At 36.1% G+C, this 24171-nt stretch overlaps 1 protein-coding gene across 2 annotated transcripts; it reads left to right on the forward strand.

The window, feature by feature from the left end:
* The first annotated feature begins 3786 nt into the window (after positions 1-3786).
* Positions 3787-15219, forward strand: LOC108668486 (flocculation protein FLO11). 2 transcript variants are annotated; one of them, XM_047880808.1, is made up of 12 exons: positions 3787-3998; positions 5201-5327; positions 5859-6003; positions 6555-6678; positions 7557-7638; positions 8823-9297; positions 9774-9828; positions 10075-10824; positions 11420-11490; positions 11789-12806; positions 13158-13262; positions 13796-15219. In XM_047880808.1, the coding sequence occupies exons 1-12, from the start codon at positions 3827-3829 to the stop codon at positions 14035-14037; spliced, it is 3366 nt and encodes a 1121-aa protein (XP_047736764.1). In that variant the 5' UTR covers positions 3787-3826; the 3' UTR covers positions 14038-15219. The 2 variants fall into 2 exon arrangements, with proteins under 2 accessions (XP_047736764.1, XP_018011206.1); XM_018155717.2 differs by having other exon boundaries at positions 13158-13256.
* The last annotated feature ends 8952 nt before the right edge of the window (positions 15220-24171 follow it).

A 24171-nucleotide genomic window follows, 5' to 3' on the forward strand; every position in this document is an offset into this window, starting at 1 on the left:
CATTCACAGCATTTTGCGGTCTCGAAATCGCAACTCACTGCTACAATTCTGCTTTGCTTAACCGCCCGGCCTCCTTGCCGATTCTGACCAGAAACTGGCGCACAGAGCTGTCAGCTGGGATCGAACCCGCACCTCTCTGCTCCAATCCTGGTACTCTGAACTGTAACCACTGGGCCACCCTGTCCAGTTATGTTGGCGTTATGTTATGTTATAAGTGATGTGGCGAAGTTTTTGGCATTGACCGTTTGACGGTAAAATATTTATACGCGGAAGATGAAAATAAATTCAAACTTATTTCTGCGGTAGAAAGATGATGTGGTCCTTGCATGACTATGATGTGGCGAAGTTTTTGGTATTGACGGTAGAATATTTCTTCGCGGAAATGATAATAAATTTAAACTCCTTTCTGTGGTATAAAGATGATGTAGTCTTTGCAAGACTAAGGTAAACATTAAGAGTCAATTTTATAAATTTATCACAACTTTTGAATGATTAAAAAAATATATTGCATATCATAACTTTGAAAGGAGTAATTATTATATTTATTCAAAGTGAAATTTTGTAGTGACTCACACCAGAAGGCTGAATGTATCGAGAAACAGCGCTGTAACATCAATAATATACGTTTAAAAATTACTTTTTAAAGACAACACTTCTAAAGAATCCAGTGTCTCCAATGTTAAAGATGTACTATGAATTTCTCATTTTATTTTCGAAAATTAAAAAAATTAATTTTTCAAAATTTCTAATATATAATTTTTTTAAATTATTTATTCTGTCAATTGATTCATGCATTGCCTCCGACTTCACACAAGTATGCAAAATTTCAGATCAATTGGACAGGTGGAAGTGTGTCATATATCATTTATAAGATTTGTAGCTGTCAAAATTATTTCGTTAATTTTTTTAATATTGAAAAAAAAATTAATTTTCAAAATTATTTATTCTGTCAATTGGTTCATGCATTGTCTCCAACTTTACGCAAGTGTGCAAAATTTCAGATCGATAGGATAAGTAGAAGTGTGTTAAATTTCAATTACAAGATTTGTAGCAGACAAACAATCAAACAAACAACAAGAAGTGAAGTTAAAGAGAAGTGTTGTAAAAATTGGTGCTTTAGAAGTGGAAACTATACTCGATTATACGCGCTTTCAGCTAAGCCATCCATGGTTATTAATACGAGTCGGCAACTGGATATAGTCCCAACTCCCAAGGTTCAAGCAAAGTCTTGCCCGGATTAGGATTTAGGAGGCAATCGCCAGTGTTGCCACCTAAACCAAAGTGTTGACACAGTTACGTGTCGTAATTTGAGTGTACTCGTCTTGGATAAAACTGAATTATAAGTGAAGGACAAAATTATTACAAAAAAATCATGAATTAAATTTTTCATAAAGAAGGCCGAAAAAGGCCAAAAAACGCAAATGAATTTTGTCGGGCCACCTCATTTAAAAAAAAGGCCACATTTACGAAATTTGGCCTGAAAAAGGCCCATCTGGCAACACTGCGCAAGAAGAAAAGAATTTGAGACTTTGAGAGATAAAAATGTTGCCTATGCTGTAGTTATCCGGCAGAAGAAGTGCCGGCAAACTTTTTCTTTGCAAGGGCTCGGTAAAAAGAGCAAAAATGACAGGCATGTCATATACTGAACCTGATTGAAAGTATGTGAATATGTAACTGAATACTCGTAGCGGTAAATTCAATCTTTTTGGTCGAAATTTCGAATTTTTTCACTCAATCTGGTAATTTTTTAATAACTAGATAGGTCAAAACTCCTAGCGGAAATACCGCTGCTCCAGAAACGAAGGTAAAAATCCAAATTCCAATTACGTCACACTCTCAATCTGCCCTATTAGATCAATTTAGATGAGGTAAGATCGTTTCCCGATGATGAAGACTCCTAATATTTTATTTTAATAATGCTTGTATTCTGTTAATTTTACATAATATGGTTTCCTCGCTCTCGGTTCCTAATCTAAACCAAACTGTTTTCACCATCTGTAGAGTGTAGGAAGTAGATTGGTAGAATAACGCAGTTAAACGCACTGACAGTGACCGACCGATTGACGCCATGATGGTCGCCATCTATTGATACCAGTGCACCGCATTACGTTTTTACCTCCATGCGTTGTGATTACGGATTGCGAGCCACTAAGCGATTTTTGTGTGGAGTGGAAAGCGATATGAAAATAACTGCATCTATAATATTTTAATAGAACACAAATAGTCATTCAGTGCCTAAGGCTAAGTAGTAAGTAGGCTAAGATGTCAGATGGTGAGATTATTAGGTACTGAGATTATGAGATACCTAGCTAATATAGCCTAGATGTTATTTACTGTAATTTAAACTATACAGTAGTGAGTACCATAAATGGGATTTAGCAAAAATTAACCATATAAATTTTGCTCTTGAATTTTCTCTTCCTCTTGTTTTTTCCTCATAGCCTTAACACAAACTTTCACATCCCTCTACTTCTAGCGGCTAGCCTCCTCATTAAAGTCACTTCTACCTCACTACCTGGCTTGGCCTCCCTTTCTCATTCGGCATTCCTACTAAAAAAAGAAATATGCAAATAATGCAATCATTGCAATGCTTCATCATTGCTGTCATGTGTGGAGTGGATCAGTGGATGATAGCCATTGTAAAGGCCTAACTCTGGAATGTCCTTTTTCAGAGTCACCACGCCCCAAATCAAAACTAGCTAATTACAATGAATCGGATATAAGAGTGCTGATGTCTGATAGAGGGTCTAATTTCTTCACATCAGAAGTCTTAAAATTAATCAGAAATAATAACATTCATTTATGAGCAGGGTTTAGATCAGGGGACTGGATAGGATTTTTATGCATCAAATGATGCAAGTTGAGATTTTGAGAACTTGAGCCTCATCACTCATAAGTATCAATGACATGGTGCCTGGAGGCTGGAACCCTGGACTGAGGGTTCAAAAAATTTCCAGACAAATTACTTGTTCCAAATCTTTCAAACTATTATGACTTGGCATATAAAATCAATGTTTACAGTATTATCACAAAGCATGAATAGATTCAATTTTGAGATATTTACATTGTTGAAATTTAAATTATCCAACATCTAGCTGATCTAGGTACTGTATCTGCAGCCTACATACTGTACATAGCGACAGCGTTGGTCTGTTTTAAAGAATGTATTAAACGAATTTAGGGAGGTAGTTGAAACATGAATTGCCTTGTATCTCTAATATGCACAAAATTCTGTGTATGAAATCTTAGAAGTAGATCCTATTATCATATGATCAGGAAATTGAAAATTTACTGCTTCTAAATCTAAACATTTCTTCAATTGCTAATTTGCTCAGCAGTTATAATTACTGAAAAATCAGTATAGCTCAGTTTGTTTTAGGACTTACTTTGTAATTATGTGAGTGGGCAATAGGTACGCAGTATGCTGATTGATAGATTTCTGTTTTCAGTGCTCAGTCTAATACAGTGCCTCAGCTCTTGAGTTGAGTAGTTATATCAATGTTGAGATTAGGTAGCTGGACTGGAAAATATGTTGATTATGACAGCTTGTCAAAAGGGAATTTTACACCTTCATGCTTTTTTTATTTGGTTGGAAATCAAAGAATAAATGACTAGAACTTAACTTTAGACTGATTTCATTGATGCTGCTAAACATAAATCCATTGTGCATTTGTGAATAGTGTTATAACTAAAGAGATAAAATGGAAAAGTGATAATTTAATTTATTTTTGTACCTTGAAAATATGTTTCTAATAATCTCATAATTTACTTATTTCAGAATGAGGATCTCTTTATTCATGCTATTTGCTTACAAAGTAACACTTTTATGATGGCCTATGTACAGAGTATTACCAATTCCTCCAATCAAGAAAGCCTATCTAGCAATAGCAACATGATTGGTGCAGATCTTCAGCTATCACTACCTCCAATTAGCAAATTGGCTGCTGTCATAACTGAAACTCATCAAGCAGTGACTATTCAACAGCAATATTGTGACAGTAAGTACTCTCTCAAGAGATCTTGATAGTTCAATGAGGAATTCAAGTATGAAATAGTTTGTAAGGATAGCTTACAATATCATGATAGTTGCCGAATAGAAACTTTCTCGCACTAAGACAATCATCTCTGGCTCATGTACTCATATTGAAGTGAAAATTTATTTACTTATTGTTATGTCCATGCTTGTTTGAGTAACCTGACCTCTGCCCTCTGGTACTTCATATTCAAGTCAAGAAAGGGTTGCTTGCCATTTCCAATTTCTTCAAGCGATTCATGCAGAACTTCAAATGCCTTCTTAACTTCTCCCAGAGAACCAAACCTATGTTCTGATGGTATATATAATTTATGATTGATGATGATGCTGGTAGAACAAACTCTTGAACCTCATACCTTGTTAACACCAAGGTCACAAACTCCTGAGGTTTTGATTTTAACTTCAAACTTCTATTTCTGTACTTTCATATTACCTTACTAAAGCTAACAAGCCTAATTGGTAATAAGTGATTTTTTAATTGATGTGTTGAAATTTTTGGTCCACTTAAGCATCAATCTTGCCATAAAATTTTCTATCCACTCCAGTATTAAAAGGGTTGTGAAGTTTCAAGTGTTTAGAAGAACCACTAAAAAGTTTTAAATATGTATATATATATATAAATATGCCTATTGTTTATCTCATGTGTACACAAATTTTTACCACTAATGATAAAACCAACTTGTTCTAATTTTTGAGCTTATTTTAATTCCAAGTACATTGCCCATTTGATTTTTAATTTTTTGTGCATTCAATTACATGTGTTTGAATTTCATGTTATCAAAATCTTCATTCAATTGCATCCTAAAAGTAATGTCACAATAGTTTTGACTATTTACCAACTAATTTCCTACAAATTTTATATATTATGGTGATCTGCAAAAAAGGACAATGTACAATAATTGATTTTCTGATATAAAATTAAATTTTGTTGCACATATTAAATGTTGAAATTATAATTCATGATGCCCATTTATGAATGTTTACAGTTGTTGGATTATTAATTTACTTGTGAAGTCAACCAACATTATCAATTGCAAGAATTGCCAACTCTCCTACTTTTTGCAGAGCAAACCACTTGTCTTGTTCACAAATTGAAGTCCTGACACATGAAAGAAATGAAGGTTTCTGAATGTTTAGGATGTTGGATTACATGTGCATTTTATTCAGGCATACACGAGGTCATTGCTCAGAAGAAGCGGCACAAAATTCAGCAAGAGAACAAAATCTTGGAGCTCCAGGCTGAGGTGACCAAGCTCCAGGACAGCTGTGCTCTTCTCAAGACTACAAAAGATGGGTTTGTTCTCACCCATTCCTAGAATTTATTTCAATGAAGTTATGATAGGAAGGAATTTTATAATATATCATGCTATAATTAGAATTTTGTTGTACATAAGATAACATTTTTACATAAACTTTTTCATTTTACAGTTGAAATGTTTTGTTGATTATAGTTGATATTGATTTGCCAGGTTGTTATGAAATAGCAACCTTCCTTATTCTTCTGGATGTGTTGGCAACAATGTTGTACTCTGGATTCTTTATAGGGTTTTTTGAAACAAAATGCTTGAAAATAATTTTTCATAAACATGATAAACCCATCACAATTTTTGCCTAACATTTATCTTTGTATCTTAATATCAAATCCTATGCCTGAGTTTGAATACCTATGGACTATCTACATGGAGAACTAATACCTCGTGGAATTCAAATTATATATACTGTGATTTATTTACTTATTAGTTAGGTTTGATGCTACTTCCTGTGTGTTCCATGTATATTTCTGCAAGGGAGTTTAATAACTCACATTTAATATCTTTATCACCAGTCTTGATGCTGCTGTGCTGAATGGTCGTCAAGCTGCTGATGACGCTGTATCTGAAGTTGCAGAAGAAGAGAAGCAACTTGAAAATTTGATGAAAAAGTTGTCAAATTCTAGAAGTTTCCAGTTCCACAAAGCCAAGTTGGTCAAGGTTGGTATTATTTTGTTTAACATGGTTTTGAAATCTCATAGGTCATGAAATGGGAAATTTTTTTATAAGGTAAAATGTGCTATTCACTAATCATTCCATGAAATTCTGAACATTTTCTTATTTGATGTGAGAAATATGTGTTGTATTTGATTGCTTGTCAACGAATAATTCCACACCTCATTGTTTTTATGTCATTTCTCCATGAGCAGCTGAAGTCAAGGCGAAATGTAAAAAATTATAGTTTTTGCTTATAATCACAACAAATTGTATTGACATGAGGAAAAATATGAGTATCACTCAAATATCTAGGATCTCAACATTTTATGGCAAGCCTCACTTTAAGTAGAAATAAGGTGACACAAAATCTCATGGTTTGCAAGAATTTTTTTAATTGCCATAGATTAGTGAACATAAGAGTTTTTGTACTTGCAATTTGGTTTGTTAAGACAATCAATTCATGAAATTATTACATTTACTAAATTTCCTTTAACTGGGGTACTTTTTACTCAATAATTATTTACCTAAATTCACAAATGATATTTTGAAAACAGGACCGCTTTCCACCACGCTGTCATATGGCTGCAGAAAAACTGCAGCAATTGAAGGCTCAGAAGACTCAGCTTTTGCAGCATCAGGCACAATTTTTAAATCTTAACGCATCTAAGGAATCCACCCGTGAGTTACTGAATTCTTGTTATTCACCATATTATCTGATAATTTTGAAAAGTTATATTTCTATCTCGTCCATACGTAATTGGTTATTCAGGCATCTTGCCAATTTTGATTCTTTGTTAATTAGAATTTCTTGCGCAAAAATCACTTGGTATTTTCATCAGTGATTATTGGAATTTTGAGTCTTCTATAATAATAAAGACCGTGTTTGTAGGAAGATGAATTCATGGCAGTTGATATTGGCCCTTTTGGTCAAATGAACCTCCTAGATGTGGAGAAAATGCAAGGAAACTAAATGTGAGCCAAGTTAAAGTTTATGATTGTTTAGATTGTATGTGCTGACTATTAGTGAATAGAAAAAGATTCTTTAATAGAGTGTATGGTCTTAACAATTTATATACATATTTTCTAATGGCATTTGTATGAAATGATGTACCTGATTATGGGTAACATTGATAGCTAAACATGTACAGTTATGCTCGTTTTTTTTGTCATACCTTTGCATGACGCTCTGGAAAAAGCTTGTGGGTTACCTCTGAGTGGTCTTGTTCATGTGAACTTTTTAGTATTATTTGTATTTGTCTGCATGTCATTGTACCTAGAGCACTAAAAAAATTTTGCACTTTTACTTCCTTGTGACTTGATGTCTTTATCGATTTCTTGTACGCTCAATTCTTGAAGGGGCTTTAATCCTATGAGAGCTCACCAAATGAATCGAGTTTAATTTGTTAATAATTAGCTCTTCTAGCGGCCTTCTATATCATGAATTCTACACTGTCTACATAAATATCATGATGTACTGTGTGAATAATGTACAAATTATTATTGAGAATAATATACATACAATTTTTTCATCTCATTTTCCGCTGAATTTGTCACAGGCTGGAAGAAACTCCGCAACTCGATAGTCATCTTGGCCGAGTGTATGGTGGAGCACCGACGCCTGACGCTAGCCAACAACAAGTATGAAAAGATTGCCTCATCAGGCAGGGGTTCACTTGATTACAGCACGTCTTTCTGTCACGGAAGTCTTATCATGATTATTAAACGTCAGCTCGGTAGTTATTCACTTCACGCTTCCCTGGTATATTATTCATTAAAATAATGCAGATATTTCTCATGGTCGCGCGTTCTTTGCTCGCAATGAATTGGTCTGAAAGACCAGATTTATTTTATCCTCGAACTATAGGGTTAGGGATCTTTCAAACCTGAGATTTAATAATATCTTTATGGTTGTACTTAAATGCAGATTTTGGTATAGAAGATTGGGCCTTTCGCCGATTCTGAACGTCGTAAAATTTTACCCAGCTTGAATAATGAACACACTACTCGGTGCTTCAATATCCACTGCTTAACCGCCCAGCCATCTCGCTCCTGCAGAACTGTCACTGTGTCACAGGATGCTGGGATTAAACCCACAACTCACTGCCACTATGCTAATGAATTTCATACAGAAGTCATGTCAGTTACACGAGAATCTCGCTTTACAAACAACACAAACAAGAATCTCACTTTAGCAAATTGTCTGAAATCGATTGTAATGTACGTGTATTATTCTTGAAATTATTTATAATTTCATTCAATATAATCTTCATTGGCAGACCTCAATATATCTTACGAAAAAATCTAGAATTTCAGATATTGGTGATATCTTGATTCCTTCTTGGTTGTGGATACTCGCTCGAATAACCCTGTATATTACAAGTACCATTCTCCAAATACTTATACGCATATTAGAATTTAATGCATATTCTGGAACATGTTAAGGCCTTTTACATAATGCATGTTATTGTGCTTTTATTAAATTTCAGTTTAGAGCTAATTCGTGATCTGGGTATGAATCCTGCTTGTTTTGATGATCTGAAGATTTTCTGAATAGACAAGTCTAACTTTATAATGTCGGGTGGGTCATCATTATTAATTTCATGTACTTAGCAAACCCGATTTTATTCACACCAGGCGTTATGCCTACCAGCTGTCAGTCCATAGCAGCCGACTGGTTCTATACGTTGGAAGTGTTTGGCAGTTGAGTAAATTATTCTTATTAGTTGAGTAAATTAATTTTATTCAACTTTCGAATTCTATTTTATTCGAAATCTGCTTTTCTCGCAGTGCGTTTATCATGTGCATTTATAAATTAAATTTAGTTCCAGCACTCGTTTCTGCGATTCAAGTGACAGCAGCGCCCCGCCTCCTCTTCCGCCCGCTATGAAATACAAGTCGTACAATCCTCGCTCGACGATGAAGCTTAAGGTCTCATTTAACCTCGTGGGCGATGATGACTCATTCGTCAGTGACGTAGGGCAGCTGCTATCGGAAGACCAGGATTCTTCATTATTATCTTCTCAGTCTGGAAGTGCGCCTGCCCAACACGATCCATTTTCTCGTCCCGCACCACAAAACCCTGCCATCGCGTCATCACGAACTCTCACTATACAAGAGACCAACTATCGCCGTGCTTCTTTCACCAGTGAGAGTTCACACAGCCCCGCGAAAACCCCCACCAGCAGTGACTCTACTTATACAAGCTCCGAGCCTGTGATGCAAACCAAGGTTCATGTGGACACTCCACGGCCACCCTCCTCTTGCTCCCTGCAGCGTTGGTCCTTGCCTAAGCTGCAGGTGCGTGTCTCACCAATTAATGTTCAGAGTTACTTATCTGTTGAAGTGAATTGTTGAGAATAAATATGTGTAATGTGCTAGATTGGATAAAGCTCACTGTCTAGGAATAGCCTTGCAAGTTAGAAAAAAAATTGCGCTTGAAATCTTGAATTCCAAGTCCCTGACAAATGTGGCCGCTCAAGGCCTTTTCTTTTCTCAAATTAATTTCAAAGTAGTGTAAAAAAAATTGCGATGACTCGTCTTATAATTGATCTGCATGGTGTCCACTTATAATTTAACCATCTATTGCTCTTCGTTTGCTAATTGTAATGCAGTTGGAAGGTTGGAAGCTTCTAAGAGCCTGTTGAAATAAATGACAATGTTTTTTATTCTATGTAAAACGTGAACATTTTATTACCACTTCTGCTATCGACGATCCAACGAGCACGGTCTATTTTGTGCGTGTGGCATTATAAGTTTTGTACGTTTGTTCACAGTTTCAGTTTGGCAACACGGGAACAAAACGCCCTTCGTTGTCCCTCAGTCGAGCTGGTAAGCGACCATTTTATCTAACGCAAATTTGCCTTGGAATAGTAATATGTTTTTGTTAAAAATAGTCTTTATGTCAATTGGTGATGGAAACAGCTTCGTTTCTATAACGCATCGTGTCTGCTCATTTCCCCAATAGTTGTTTTTATTGCTTCTCGTGCCATAGCTGGGAATTTTCCTCGGTTCTCATGAGTACTCCTCTTGTACTAATTTATTTTTTTACGTTGTTTCTTGGGAACTTTAACTCAGATTCTCCATTAGCCGCTTCCAAGATCTCCTGCCCTCCAGCTCAGCGTACTGCATCTGTCAGCCCTCAGAACACAGCAATTCTTCATGCCAACCAGTATGCGAAAACAGGGTGTGCTTCTCCAGCTCTGAAAACCTCCACTCCGGTGTCCACTTCGAGTGTCCCGAAACTTGTGTCAACGTTGTCTGTTACTAAACAAATTTCCACTACAACTGCTCGCACCTTTCTGTATAAATCAACTTTACTTACGCCAATGTGTACTTCAACTCCTTCCGGACCCAGGTCATATTCAACTGTTCCTAAGACTTTGGTTTCTTCAGCTGTTCCTGTGTCTGTGATTTCTTCTACTGTTTCTACGTCGCTGTCGGATTCTACTATACAAACCACAAATACTTTGGCTAATAGCTCGGCAATGGAAACTACATGTCTGGAGGAAGAATCGCTTCATACGCGAATGGAAATTGAAACTCCTGAGGCCTCAAACAATATTGATATTCCGTCCTCTTCTTGCACCTCTATTGCTACAGAAATATCCATAGCTAAACCAAGTCATGCTAAAACCAGCACTGCCTCTCATTGTGACGATTCCGGCGAAGTTTTGATTCCGAAATCTGTATCCCAAGTGAACAATAGTTTCTCGATGACTCCATCTCTCGCGTCTATTCCTTTGGTTGCGCCACATCCTGAACAAAGACCTGATGCACGCTGGTGCAGCAACGAGGAAGTTGCCCCTGCCAATCACCACCAGCCTGGTTAGTTATCAGAAATCTATAGTCCGAAGCAAGACCGTTCTTTCCGCATGATAACAGCATGATCATTATTGGATTATAAATGCGTTCACGAGCTTCGAAAACATTCAGTGAATGTCATATAACATAACTTAACATAGTGATCTCGGCGCTGAATTGTAGGCTTGATGTGGCCTGTCGCCGATTCTTTTCCTTGTGGCCTGTCGCCGTTTCTTTCGTGCCTTGTTCACAGAAGATCTAAAATCGTGTCATTTGACCGGATCTTTTCATGACTGACGATAGTTTGAAATAGCTACTCGACTTCCACCGGGTTCGATATAGTGCTAGGCATTTCAAATCTGAACATATATTTTTCCAGAGCTGATCTCCCCTCTTGATTTCAATAAGACTTGATTTCAGATTCTCCATTAGTTGCTTCCAAGATCTCTTGCCCTCCAGCTCAACGTACGTAGTGATCTTATTATGATCTCCCCTCAGATTTTAGTATATTTTGGAGCTCAGGTTGGAGCAACCCTATCAAAGAATCAAATTTACATTGCTTAAATAGTAACTTTCAGCCATCGATGAAACGAGTTTGTTGTACAATAAATTTTTTCAGAGCCTGTTGAGACTGCGACATCATGTCAAGAGAACGTCACTATGATGAAGCGCATGCTGTCAACTGAAGAGGTAAAGTTCGATAATTTTTAAGTTCAATGTCTATGCAGATGGAATTTAATTGTTTGATTTCTCCTTACCTCATAACCAAGTTCTCAAGGCTCAAGAATTCAATAGTTTGACGCAGAATTATTAAGTACGATATTATTCCTCATGTTTTGTTTCTTTGGTGTTCGTTAGTTCATTTTTCGTATTATCTAGATATAATTGGAATTCTGAAAATTTTCGGCTGTACCGTTTATTCGTTCAATATCAATTTCTACACATTTGATAGATGTAACTGACATCGGTTGGTTCTCGCCTCCTTAAGGATCGTCCTGCAAAATTAAGCTCTGGGTCTGAGGCTTCTGCGTCCGAGCAAAGCAACTCTACACAGCTGCGCTATTCGCGAGCACCGATATTTTCCGATGGGCCAGCTGAAGCCTCGACTTCGGAAACGCTGCCTACACCAATGGATACCAGTGAGAGATGCGTTTCCCCCGACCTGAACATTCCATTTTCTAACAAAGATAACGGCATTGCGGAGAATGTGAGCACGCCTAATGGGAACACTATCGCTCCTCGAGCGTCGACCTCATTTGCTACCAACAAAAACGCTTTCACTACCAAAGATGATTGTCGCAATATCGTTCAAAAGTCAGTTTCATCTTTCGCGTCCGTTTTGGTCTCCCGTTCTTCAACACCAGTTTCTTCTATGCAGCAACCGAGCGTTTCGATTAATTCCTTGATCGCCTCGCCTGCATCGTCTACCAATTCGGAAAGTCATAAGAAATCGGTTCGCGATTCTGTACTTCACTATCCATCTGCGCAGTCTCCAGCTTTGTTGAATTCGACTGCGCCTCTTGATTCCAGATGTCATTCTGCTTTCAGCTCTCCAGTTCTTTTCATGGCCCCTAGCTCACCTATACCACGAGCGTCTACTTCTCCACTGATCAAAATGCCTTCAGTAGATTTCCTGCCACCTCGCTTCGTTGGGTCCTCCATGTATCGACCTAATTCAGCAATGCCACATTCCAACTTACCCATAAACCGACAACGAAACTTCGCCTCTCTTACCGACCGAACTTCAGAATTCCGCACCAACTCGCCCCATGAGCACATTTCTCGTGGTTCCCCTCTCCCGTCACAGGACTCGGGAAACGCAAAGGCTCCAGATGACGCCGTGACTAATGAAGCCGCTGCCGTTCCTGCCATCGCAGACGCTATAAATTTCTCGAGCACAGCCCCCCCACAGACGGCTCCAACAGCGAAGGTGATGCCGGCCAAAAATGATATCTTCTCCCCATTGTTTAAGATGACGAACAACTCTCTGGAGAGCATCTCTGCTGGTGAGATAGCATAATGCCGGTCGTTTTCCATTGTTATATACATTATTTTTCTCTAGCTCCAACAATCAAAGTTCCCCAAATACCCAAAACAATTAAGTATTGTGTATTGTTAACATTTCATCTGCTGCATCTATATAAACGAATACAAAGCAAATAAGCTCACTTCATATGATGATATCATCCTTGAAAGAGCCTAAAAGTTCCATTTTATGAACGACCGTGGTTTATTTAAATGTTGGATATGGTTAATTACTAATAATGCTTGCGGTTGTTAGCGAAGCGTTTTGCCGAGTGTTTTCCTATGCTCTTAATTAGCCCAGAATAAGCGTTATTGTTTATATTTGTTTGCAGAAAGCCCTGGGACCTCCAACTCGTTGTTCCAGCAGCTGCAGGGCGATCTTCAGAATAACATGACTGCGTTGAACCTATTCGGCTCGATTCAGATGCAGGGTAATGGTCTGTATTTTGTCATTTCTAAGGGATAATGTTTTCATATTCCTTGACAAGATATGAGTGACGTGGTACGTGCCTTGTTTGTGCGTCTAAAGGAAGAATCGGCAGTTCTCAATTTGACTCACTCTTTAAGTGCTAGTTAGCATTAAAAACGGGCCAAAAATTTTGGTTAAGCTCGGACTAAAAGACGAAATAACATTCATACGACGCGTCGTCCCTATCACCATAGAAATCGAGAATTGGCAATGATTAATATTCTATGCCTGTCTTGTTCTCCCGTGACGCGTCAGGATCTCTATGTAATCGGACTCTGTTTTTGGCTGCGTAATTTTTATTCTGGTCGGCTCATTTGAAATACCGTGGTTGTTTTTAATGACAGGACCAATCACCTAGAAATATCTAGCATTCAGACTAGGTGTAATATAATGTGAAGAAATGAAGTCTTGGTTCATCTTTCGAGGTAATGCAAGGTCTGTTGATTAAAATTAATTTTTTCGTCTGTATCAAATCTTGTCTCACGTCTGTATTTCTGTCAGACGAGACGAGCTCCAGGCCGAGCGCTGACGAGGGTGCAGGTACATCTTATGGTCTCTCTATCTTCGGCGACGCAAACACTACTGCCGACTCGTCTGCTCCGGAGCCCCATGGGTTCTTCAACCTTTTCGGAAATTCATCGTCGACTCCTAGCGATGGCAATTTCTTGTCGGTTTTCAGTCAGACGTTCTCAGAGACCGAGACCCCAACTACCGCAACTAGCTCTACTTTCTCTATATTCTAAAAAGTTCCTTCTTGTCTGTCGTTTAAAACCTTCAATGTCGTAAGAATACCGTGGAGGCTTTCATCTCAAAAATACATTTTAACTCAACTTTCTTCCTAAGTGGAGCAATTGTATTGGATAAGTTTATTCTATTTCACCTAACTATATAACTGTTGTCAAGGATGCAGACATGTTCACTGATGTTACGGAGTGGGTTACATACACCTGATGCTAACCATCAAATATACTTTAGTTTATATTGGATTAAGATCCTCAGATTTTTTCTGTAGCGTTTTGCTCATAGTTTTTTATTTATTTGATTTTTATTTAGTACTTAAGGTAATCGGTTTACGGAGCAGAGGATAAGCTTATGAAACTAGAAGAGGATTTCTATGTTGCACTCAGGATTGAGTATAGACCTTTATTGCTGAATATTTTATCCGCAGTCACTGCTTGGATATTTTCGATCAACTAATTTGCTAACTTCATGTTCCGTAGTGTTAAGGCTTGATTCATACTATCTATGAAGGATTACTTTTAAAGCGAATACTGTGGTCACGTTCTGTTGATCCCATCGATCATTTCTGTTCCACACTGACCATAAAGTGTGCCCTTCCGATTTCTATTATCTTAATTTATTTCTACCTGAAAGTAGCCCGTATTTATTGCGCTCGGCAAATTTTACCCTTTTCAGCTCAAATGATTAAGTTTATTGCACTGAATCAAATAGGAATAAATTTCCAGCCTTATCCCATTGGCTCCTATTTTTTTGCTCTTCCGAAGTTGAAATACGCGACTCAGGCTTAAGCGCCTGTCAAACTGTTGGTGGTATATGGGGTTATTTTTCTTTATCATTTTGCACCAATGCCTTTGAATTGATTCATACATTCTGAAGTGACGTCTCTATGATTTACCGTTTATGTTCCTCCGGTTTATAGACATCTTGAAAGTCTCCTTGAGTTTTCGCTATTTTTTTGTCTGTGTGTGTGTGTGGATTAGCATATTTGTTGTCCACGGTTTGTTCGAAGCCATTGTTCTGACTTCTGCGTTATTCTCGCTCTATTAGTTGATAGAAATAGTTTTATAGCGGTGATAATATTGCGCTTAGTATGAATAGTACCATGAGTGTACTATTCCTGCGTAGAATAGTACTCATGTTAATAGATATATGAGATTTTTATTTGGAAGTATACCTAACTTTTCGGATGTCGTTTTATATCTCCCTTGCTTTAATTTATCATAAATCGCCGGCATTTTTCTGACATTGTTTCGATGCTCTTCCTACCGCCCAACAGTTTTAAGGGTCCTGAGGTGTCGGGCTAAATTACGACGGTAATGGACTCTGGTTAAATTAAATTCATATAGTTTTGTTGCACGTTCTGCTGAAGATCTACTGACGCATATCGTAGCTCGTTTCTATCGGCTATATTCTTGATGCCAACACAGAGCTAGTGCCTCAAGCACTTGGACAATGCAAGATTGGACAATGCAAAATTGGAGACAATGCATGAATCGAATGACAAAATAAATAATTTTAAAAATATATATTTTTTTAATAATAAAAAAACTGAACAAATACTTTTGTGCTACAAATTTTATAATAATATTTAACACACTTCTAGCTGTCCAATCTATCTGAAATTTTGCAGATTTGCGTAAAGTCGGAGACAATGCATGAATCAATTGACAGAATAAATAATTTTAAAATTTTAATTTCTTTTATGTATTAAAATAATTTGAAGATTAATTTTTTAACCCTTAACGGCCGGCGCAATGAATTGTTTTGTAAAAATAATATGGAAGTTGATTTTTGGGCTTTACTGACTCATAATAAGAGTAATAGATGATAAAAACCAGAAAATTCACTTTCACTAAAAAAATATTAATAGTGGACGAATTAGTACAGTCAGGACCAGACATGCACCAAAGAAAACATTGAAAATACATATGTTATCAGAAAAGGAGCTTTACTGTTGAATTAGAACCAATTTATTCTCATATGCACATATTTGACTGCAAAAATACATGATTATTTAGAAGTTACTTATCATAGTAGCGTCTTATCGACTTGTAAATCCTCTTTTATTCACACAGTAAAAAATAATAAAATGGCACTTGTTACAAATTTCACAGCCAGCACTGAGGCAATATCCTAAATAAATATGCTCCTTATAAGTATAACATAAAGCTGCAGGAAAAATATGAGCAAATATAATGTAGGTCAGCTGATGTGACATTCTAGCGATTGTGGAATGCAACAAAATGATTTGTCTTGTTATTGAAACAGAGATGCACATTGCATTTTGTGCATGCAACATTCATGCGATTTGAACAACCTTCAAAACGGCAAATGCGACAAGCTTCTGCAACAAAGGGCCAGTGGCCAACTTGATCATAACGAACAGAATTCTGAGGGACAACTGTTACATGCATAGTTTTTCGCCTCTTACTCTCAGGAGTTTCACAAGCTGAAGGCCTCCCTCTTTTATTGATTAATTTGCCTGCTTCCATGAGAGCAAATGCTACTTGAAACTTGAAGTCTGATAGTGCAAGGACACTTTACGTGGCATGTCTAACAAGATTGTGTCTCGCTTATATAAAAGCCAGCTGTTGACAACAGCCATGTCGAAAATGTTGAACACCATCTTCATGTACCTAGTATTTCTTTGACTTCAATTGGGTTATGGTGATGGCAATCAGCTTATCTGCCTTGTCTACTCCACACATTGACCAATTGTAGAATTGAACAATGTTTGGAATAGTGACTTTGATGACCTTCTTCTGTTTTTGGTCAAATCTATCAACTTCAGAAGTAGGATTTGAGCGGGCAAACGACGACAGCATGTTCACAACACGATTGTCACACCACCGTACATATGTAATATCGCATGTTTCGCTGATCAGTCTCTTCTCTTCATATGCTCCTCTTCCTCTCTTCCTCAATTCTCTATCTTCTTTTTTAGAAATTTTCATTCCAAGCACGCGATTTGCCCGAACTGTTCCACAGCAAAAGATTTTTCTTTCTGCCAAGTGTTGTTGCAAAGGCACCGAAATAAACCAACTATCAAAAAATAATAAATGGTTCTCATTGTTGGGAATGCTTTGGCAGAGATGAAGAACAATATTTCCACTTGCTTTGAGATCGGGAATGCCTGGTTTGTTTACCGGTTTACTCTTCCAACATACGGCAGTAGGTCGTAGATTACGCCGTCATCACCGGCCAAACAAATTATTTTTAGCCCCATTTATGGGGCTTTTTTGGCATATATTGTTCAAGAGAACTTGTCCCCTTGAATGGCACCAGTTGCTCGTCAATGCAGAGGTTTTGTAGCATTGGGATTTCTTTGAACTTGTTTTGCAAATGCATGTCCATCCTTTCAGCAATAGATGCTTTATTGGCAGAAGATCCATAAAAGAACCCTGTAGCCATATCTAAGAAAATAATTATGAGAAGGACTGCCAACCCCAAAACAGAGTTTAAAATGCTATGTCTATTTAGATGTTACGCCTAAAACAGTAATATAGTTGCATTTATCTGTATTTAGGTGTAAAAAAACACCGATTACCTTGATAATACGAACTGAACGATTTTGCCTATTTGTGTCTGGTAATGAATGGTGCTGTCCGAACTGAACTAAATTGTACTAATCAAAAAAGGGCGTCCACAATATAAATATAAGGGCCAAATAATTTAGCTAGACCTTTTATCACACATATGAATCATGCTCATCTCGCTGGTGTTTTTTTCGTTGGGATAACTAACCTATCTTAGAGTCCATGATGGACAAAAGTTGACAGGATGAAAGGTTGTCTGTCACTCTACAACCTCCATGACATCCAGTTGCCCATTGAGCACAATTCCCCTAATTGAGCGATGTGGCGGTGTCTGGCATGTTGATCTGGACTGTACCAATGCTTTCAATTCGGACTCAGAATCCGCAGGCTAATATTTTCTCTATATTATAGCTTTGAAATAGACTGAACGAATTCATGGACCTCACGCTAACAAATAATAAGCAGGCAATGGTGATGCTAATCGCTGCTTCCCAGCGTGATTTTATTCCATGAACACTTGACACGCCGATAGTGAATTATTGTCTAACACTTTATGATTAAAAATATATAGCTATTTTCTTGTTTTTAACAAATTTTGATACCCACTAATACTAGTGCTGAATGTGCACTTCCACGCTCTATAAATCGCATATCATGGAAACGGAAAGCTTAAATATTGACGTCGTAAAAAATTATAAAAAAGTTCATCGATATTGTGGTGGGAAGTCAGGTACTATATACATTTAATTAAATGTAAAATGAGAGTTCAATTCAAATTAATGCCCTTTCAAGGCATTAATTGAAGTTATCGTGACCCAAAATGAAATCAGTGCAAAAAAACAGTCACCCTTTCAGAAATAAAAACAATTTTCAGATTTTTTCAGACCCGTGTAATCAAAGTTAAACTTGTAAGAAAAGCAGACTGGGTTACCAGTTTTTCCCAGTGCATTTTTGCGGTCGTTCCTGAGTGAAGGATAATGATCGTTACGTGTACTCGTGTACGTGTAGTGACGGTTAATGATCGTTATAAGTGTACGTTTGTATGTGGCGAATAGTTGACGAATAATTGATCGATTGTGGCGAATAATTGATCGTTTGCAGGAGGCGAATATTCGAACGTATATATAAGGCGAATCATGTGCACGTAGCGAATAACTGATCACTCGTACGTGGCGAATAATTGATCGTATATGCATGGCTATGGCGAATAATTAATCGTGTGCATATGGCGAATAGGTGATCGCTCACACGTGGCGAATAAGTGATCGCTTGCTCGTGGCGAATATTCAATCGTATGTACATGGCGAATAATTAATCGTGTGCATGTGGCGAATAAAAGATCGGTTGCATGTGGCGAACACGTGATCGGTCGCATGTGGCGAATAAGTGATCATTTTCTTGTGACGAAAAAATGGCCTGTATGATTGATATACCCTGCATGTGACTGATCGTTTGCATCTGGTGAATGACGTGTATGTGAGGCTCCGCTAATTTTATTTATAGAGACCCAATCTAAATGCGGTGGATGACGTCTGAGTTGCCCATCCATTGGTGCGGAATTAAGATTCGGAGTCACCAACAAAATGAGGGCACCATCACATGAGGGCAAAAAGTGCTTTTCTTTACATGAATTTATAACACATTTTAAAAATCAGTATAGCACATCCAATCATTTTAATCAACGTTGAAACTATTTAGCCCTCTTTTCGATCAATAGGTCTATTTCGATTTTATTATAAAATTTATTCTATGTTTTATCTACCCGAAAATCAGTCTACGGCCTTCTACAAAAAAAAATCCAAGCTGAGAATTAGACTTTCCTCAGTCGGACTCACAAATCATTGATTATTGTTGGAAGAAATGCAGTATTGAAGGTCAATGCATTTATACTCGTTCGATATTTTATGAAAATTTGTGAGAAATTCTGCATAAATTCCAAAATTGCAAATTGTCGTAGATAGATAAAGTGTGGATTGTTTTTAAATTTATATGCAAAGTCAATTTTACTTTAGATTAGGAAATGACTGATTCGTTGCATCTTGTCATATAAACTAAGCATTTAAATCAAAGAAAACGCCTAAAAATTCATTTCGTCTGCAGTGAAAAATTATCGGAGCCCAGCTCCATCAGTAGTACAAAAACTTCATTAATACGATTTTGACCAAAATAAGACCTACAAATTGCCTAAGGAATGCAAAACCTATTGCATAGGTTTAAACGGTTTCAAGTGGATACGAACTCATAACATCGTTTACTCAGGTGACGTCATAGTTTAAAGAACGTGAGAGAGTACCACGGGCAGCCATCGCTATAAAAGTTTCACTACGATGGTATGCTGTTAATCTATCCACCGCAGCTATTTATAACCGCCCAATTGTCAAACTCCGAAGAAGAGGATCATCAATGATTGAACCGTAACCGATGACGTGAGCTCTAGGTACAAAAGCAGCCACTTGAAGTGCTCCTTTCGAGATGCTACTTCAAGATCCCGTATAAATTTATCGAAATGAAACTTTAAACGCGTGCTGCGTCAAAGCTTTACCAGTATTTCTAAGTAGAAGCCGAGCCAACTGCCACAACCAAACATGATTGAGGCTGCATCTTTCCATCACATAAGACCCGGTGCGGTACTCAATAGTAGCTCTATCGTCCCCTTAGATAATATAATTATTAGAAATGATACATGAACGTGCGTTGATGTATACAATGGCAAGTGCGGATCCTAGGCCATCAAAGTTCGTTGCTGCATCATTGCAAAACAAACAGTTTTTGTATTCTTCAAAGTTCATCTTATTGACAAATAATCTATATACTCGATGAATCGATACTGAACTTTTTTTCACCGCGACATTGACAAATATACACGGCAAACTATTTAAACGTTGTTAAGGCGTCAGAAAACTTCATTTCCTTTATAAATGTTACGAACTTGTTCAGTCGGAACTTATTGATGACAGATGTATGTTGTGTTTTGGTGAGAGCTTTCAAAATAATTGGCTCCTGGCCGTGGAAAATTTAACCGATTTGCTATAGCTATACGAAACACATTACGGTATATTTTTGTACCAGAAACTGGCGATCATTTTCTGGATTAATAACAATAGGTTAGCCTCAAATGTCAATTTTTTCAATTGAAAAGATGTGATTAAGTCGACGTAAAAACATTAGAAAAATTCAATTTTCACCAGAAAAACGTCAATTAAGCTTATGTTGATTGATTCACATCTGCAAATGGACACGATCGCGTTCAATGCCAATTTTTACAAGACTTCTCTTTAACTTCATTTCTTGTTTGTTTGTCTGTCTGTCTGTCTGTCTGCTACAAATCTTATTATCGATATTTAACACACTTCTACCTGTCCAATCGATCTGAAATTTTGCACACTTGCGTAAAGTTGGAGACAATGCATGAATCAATTTACATAATAAATAATTTTACAAATTATAATTTTTTTCCATTATTAAAAAAAATTAAAAAATAATTTCGTCTGCTACAAATCTTATAATCCATATATGACACAATTTGACCTGTCCAATTGATCTGAAATTTTGCAGAATTGCATAAAGTCAGAGACAATGCATGAATCAATTGACAGGATAAATAATTTTGAAAATTTACAAAATTTTGATGTCTTAAAAAATTTTGAAAAATAATTTTTTTTCAATATTTGAAAATAAAATTAGAAATTCATTGTACAGAAGTGTTGTCCTTAAAAAGTAATTTTTAAACGCATATTATTTTTACAACACTTCTCTTTAACTTCACTTCTTGTTTGTTTGTCTGTCTGTCTGTCTGTCTGTTACAAATCTTATAATCGAAATTTAACACACTTCTACTTATCCTATCGATCTGAAATTTTGCACACTTGCGTAAAGTTGGAGACAATGCAAAAATCAAATGACAAAATAAATGATTTTAAAAATAATGTTTTTTTCGATATTATAAAATTTGAAAAATAATTTTGTCACATACAAATCTTATAACATACTTGACCCACTTTTACCTGTCCAATTGATTTGAAATTTTGCACACATGTGTGAAATCGCAGGCAATGCATGAATCAATTGATAGAATAAATAATTGTATAAAAAATAAAATTTTTCAATATTCGAAAATAAAATGAGAAATTCATTGTACAACTTTAACATTGGAGACACTGGATTCTTTAGAAGTGTTGTCTTTAAATGTAATTTTTAAACGTATATTATTATATTCTAAGGTATAATATATTTAAGTCTGCTATCGTTTGATCGTGTTCACAAGCAGAAATTGCTTGTGTTCAGTTCAAGACTATAGTAATATGCCCGGTAACTCTTCATTCATTCTAGGGTATAATATATATAAGTCTCCTATCGTTTGATCGTGTTCACAAGCAGAAATAGCTTGTGTTCAGTTCAAGACTTTAGTAATATGCCCAGTAAGTTTTTATTTATTCTAGGCTGTAATATGTTTAAATTTCCTATCGTTTGATCGCGTTAATTAGAAGATATTGTTTGTGTTCAGTTTAGGATTATAGTAGTAAGCTCAGTAACTTTTTTATATTATAAGGTATAATATATTTAAGTCCCCTATCGTTTGACCGTGTTCACAAGCAGAAATTGCTTGTGTTCAGTTCAAAACTATAGTAATATGCCCAGTAATTATTTATTTATTCTAGGGTATAAATATATAAGTCTGCTATCGATCGATCGCGTAAACTAGAAGATATCGCTTGTGTTCGGTTTAAGATTATAGTAGTAAGCTCAGTAACATTTTTTTAGATTCTAAAATATAATATATGTAAGTCTTCCATCGTTTGATCGTGTTCAGAAGCAGGAATTGCTTGTGTTCAGTTCAAGACTATAGTATTATGCCCGGTAATTAGTAATTAATTCTGGGGAATAATATATTTAAGTCTCCTACTGTTTGATCGCGTTAACTAGAAGAAATCGCTTGTGTTCAGTTTAAGATTATATTAATATGTTCAGTAAGATTTTTTATATTCTAAGGTATAATATATTTCAGTCTCTTAACGTCTGATCGTGTAGATGAGCAGAAATTGCTTATGTACAGTTGAAGACTATAGTAATATGCCCAGTAATTTTTTATTTATTCTAAGGTATAATATAATTAAGTCTCCTATCGTTGGACCGCGTTAACTAGAAGAAGTCGTTTGTGTTCAGTTTAAGATTATAGTAATAAGCTCAGTAACTTTTTTTACATTCTAAGTTATAATATATATGTCTCCTATCGTTTGATCGTGTTCACAAGCAGAAATTGCTTGTGTTCAGTTCAAGACTTTAGTAATATGCCCAGTAATTTTTTTATTATTCTAGGGTATATTATATTAAAGTCTTCTATCGTTTGATCGCGTTAAGTGGAAGATATCGCTTGTGTTCAGTTTAAGATTATAGTAATAAGCTCAGTAACTTTTTTATATTCTAAGGTATAATATATTTAAGTCTCCTCACGTTTGCTCGTGTTCACAAGCAGTAATTGCTTATGTTCAGTTTAAGACTATAGTAATATGCGCAGTAATTTATATTTTTTCTATGGTATAAATATATAAGTCTGCTATCGATTGATCGCGTTAACTAGAAGATATCGCTTGTGTTCAGTTTAAGAATATAGTAATAAGCTCAGTGACTTTTTTAGATTCTAAAGTATAATATATTCAAGTCTCCCATCGTTTGATCGTGTTCACAAGCAGAAATTGCTTGTGTTCAGTTCAAGACTATAGTAATAAGCCCGGTAATTGTTAATTTATTGTAGGGCATAAGATATGTAAGTCTCCTATTGTTTGATCGCGTTAACTAGAAACTATCGCTTATGTTCAGCTTAAGATTATAGTAATAAGCTCAGTGACTTTTTTATATTCTAAGGTATATTATATTTAAGTCTCCTATCGTTTGATCGTGTTCACAAGCAGAAATTGCTTGTGTTCAGTTCAAGACTATAATAATATGCCCGGTAACTTTTCATTTATTCTAGGGTATAATATATATAAGTCTCCTATCGTTTGATCGTGTTCACCAGCAGAAATAGCTTGTGTTCAGTTCAAGACTTTTGTAATATGCCCTGTAAGTTTTTATTTATTCTAGGCTGTAATATATTTAAATTTCCTATCGTTTGATCGCGTTAATTAGAAGATATTGTTTGTGTTCAGTTTAGGATTATAGTAATAAGCTCAGTAACTTTTTTATATTGTAAGGTATAATATATTTAAGTCTCCTATCGTTTGACCGTGTTCACAAGCAGAAATTGCTTGTGTTCAGTTCAAGACTATAATAATATGCCCGGTAATTGTTAAGATATTCCAGGGAATAATATATTTAAGTCTCCTGTCGTTTGATCGCGTTTACTAGAAAATATCGCTTATGTTCAGTTCAAGATTATAGTAATAAGCTCAGTAACTTTTTTATAATGTAAGGTAGAATATATTCAAGTCTCAATCGTTTGATCGTGTTCAAAAGCAGAAATTGCTTTTGTTCAGTTGAAGACTATAGTAATTTTTATATGGATTCTAGGGTATAATATATTTAAGTCTCCTCTCGTTTGATCGCGTTACCTAGAAGAAATCGTTTGTGTTCAGTTTAAGATTATAGTAATAAGCTCAGTAA

Source organism: Hyalella azteca, unplaced genomic scaffold (assembly GCF_000764305.2).
Source record: "Hyalella azteca isolate HAZT.00-mixed unplaced genomic scaffold, Hazt_2.0.2 contig6341, whole genome shotgun sequence".
Taxonomy (NCBI): domain Eukaryota; kingdom Metazoa; phylum Arthropoda; class Malacostraca; order Amphipoda; family Hyalellidae; genus Hyalella; species Hyalella azteca.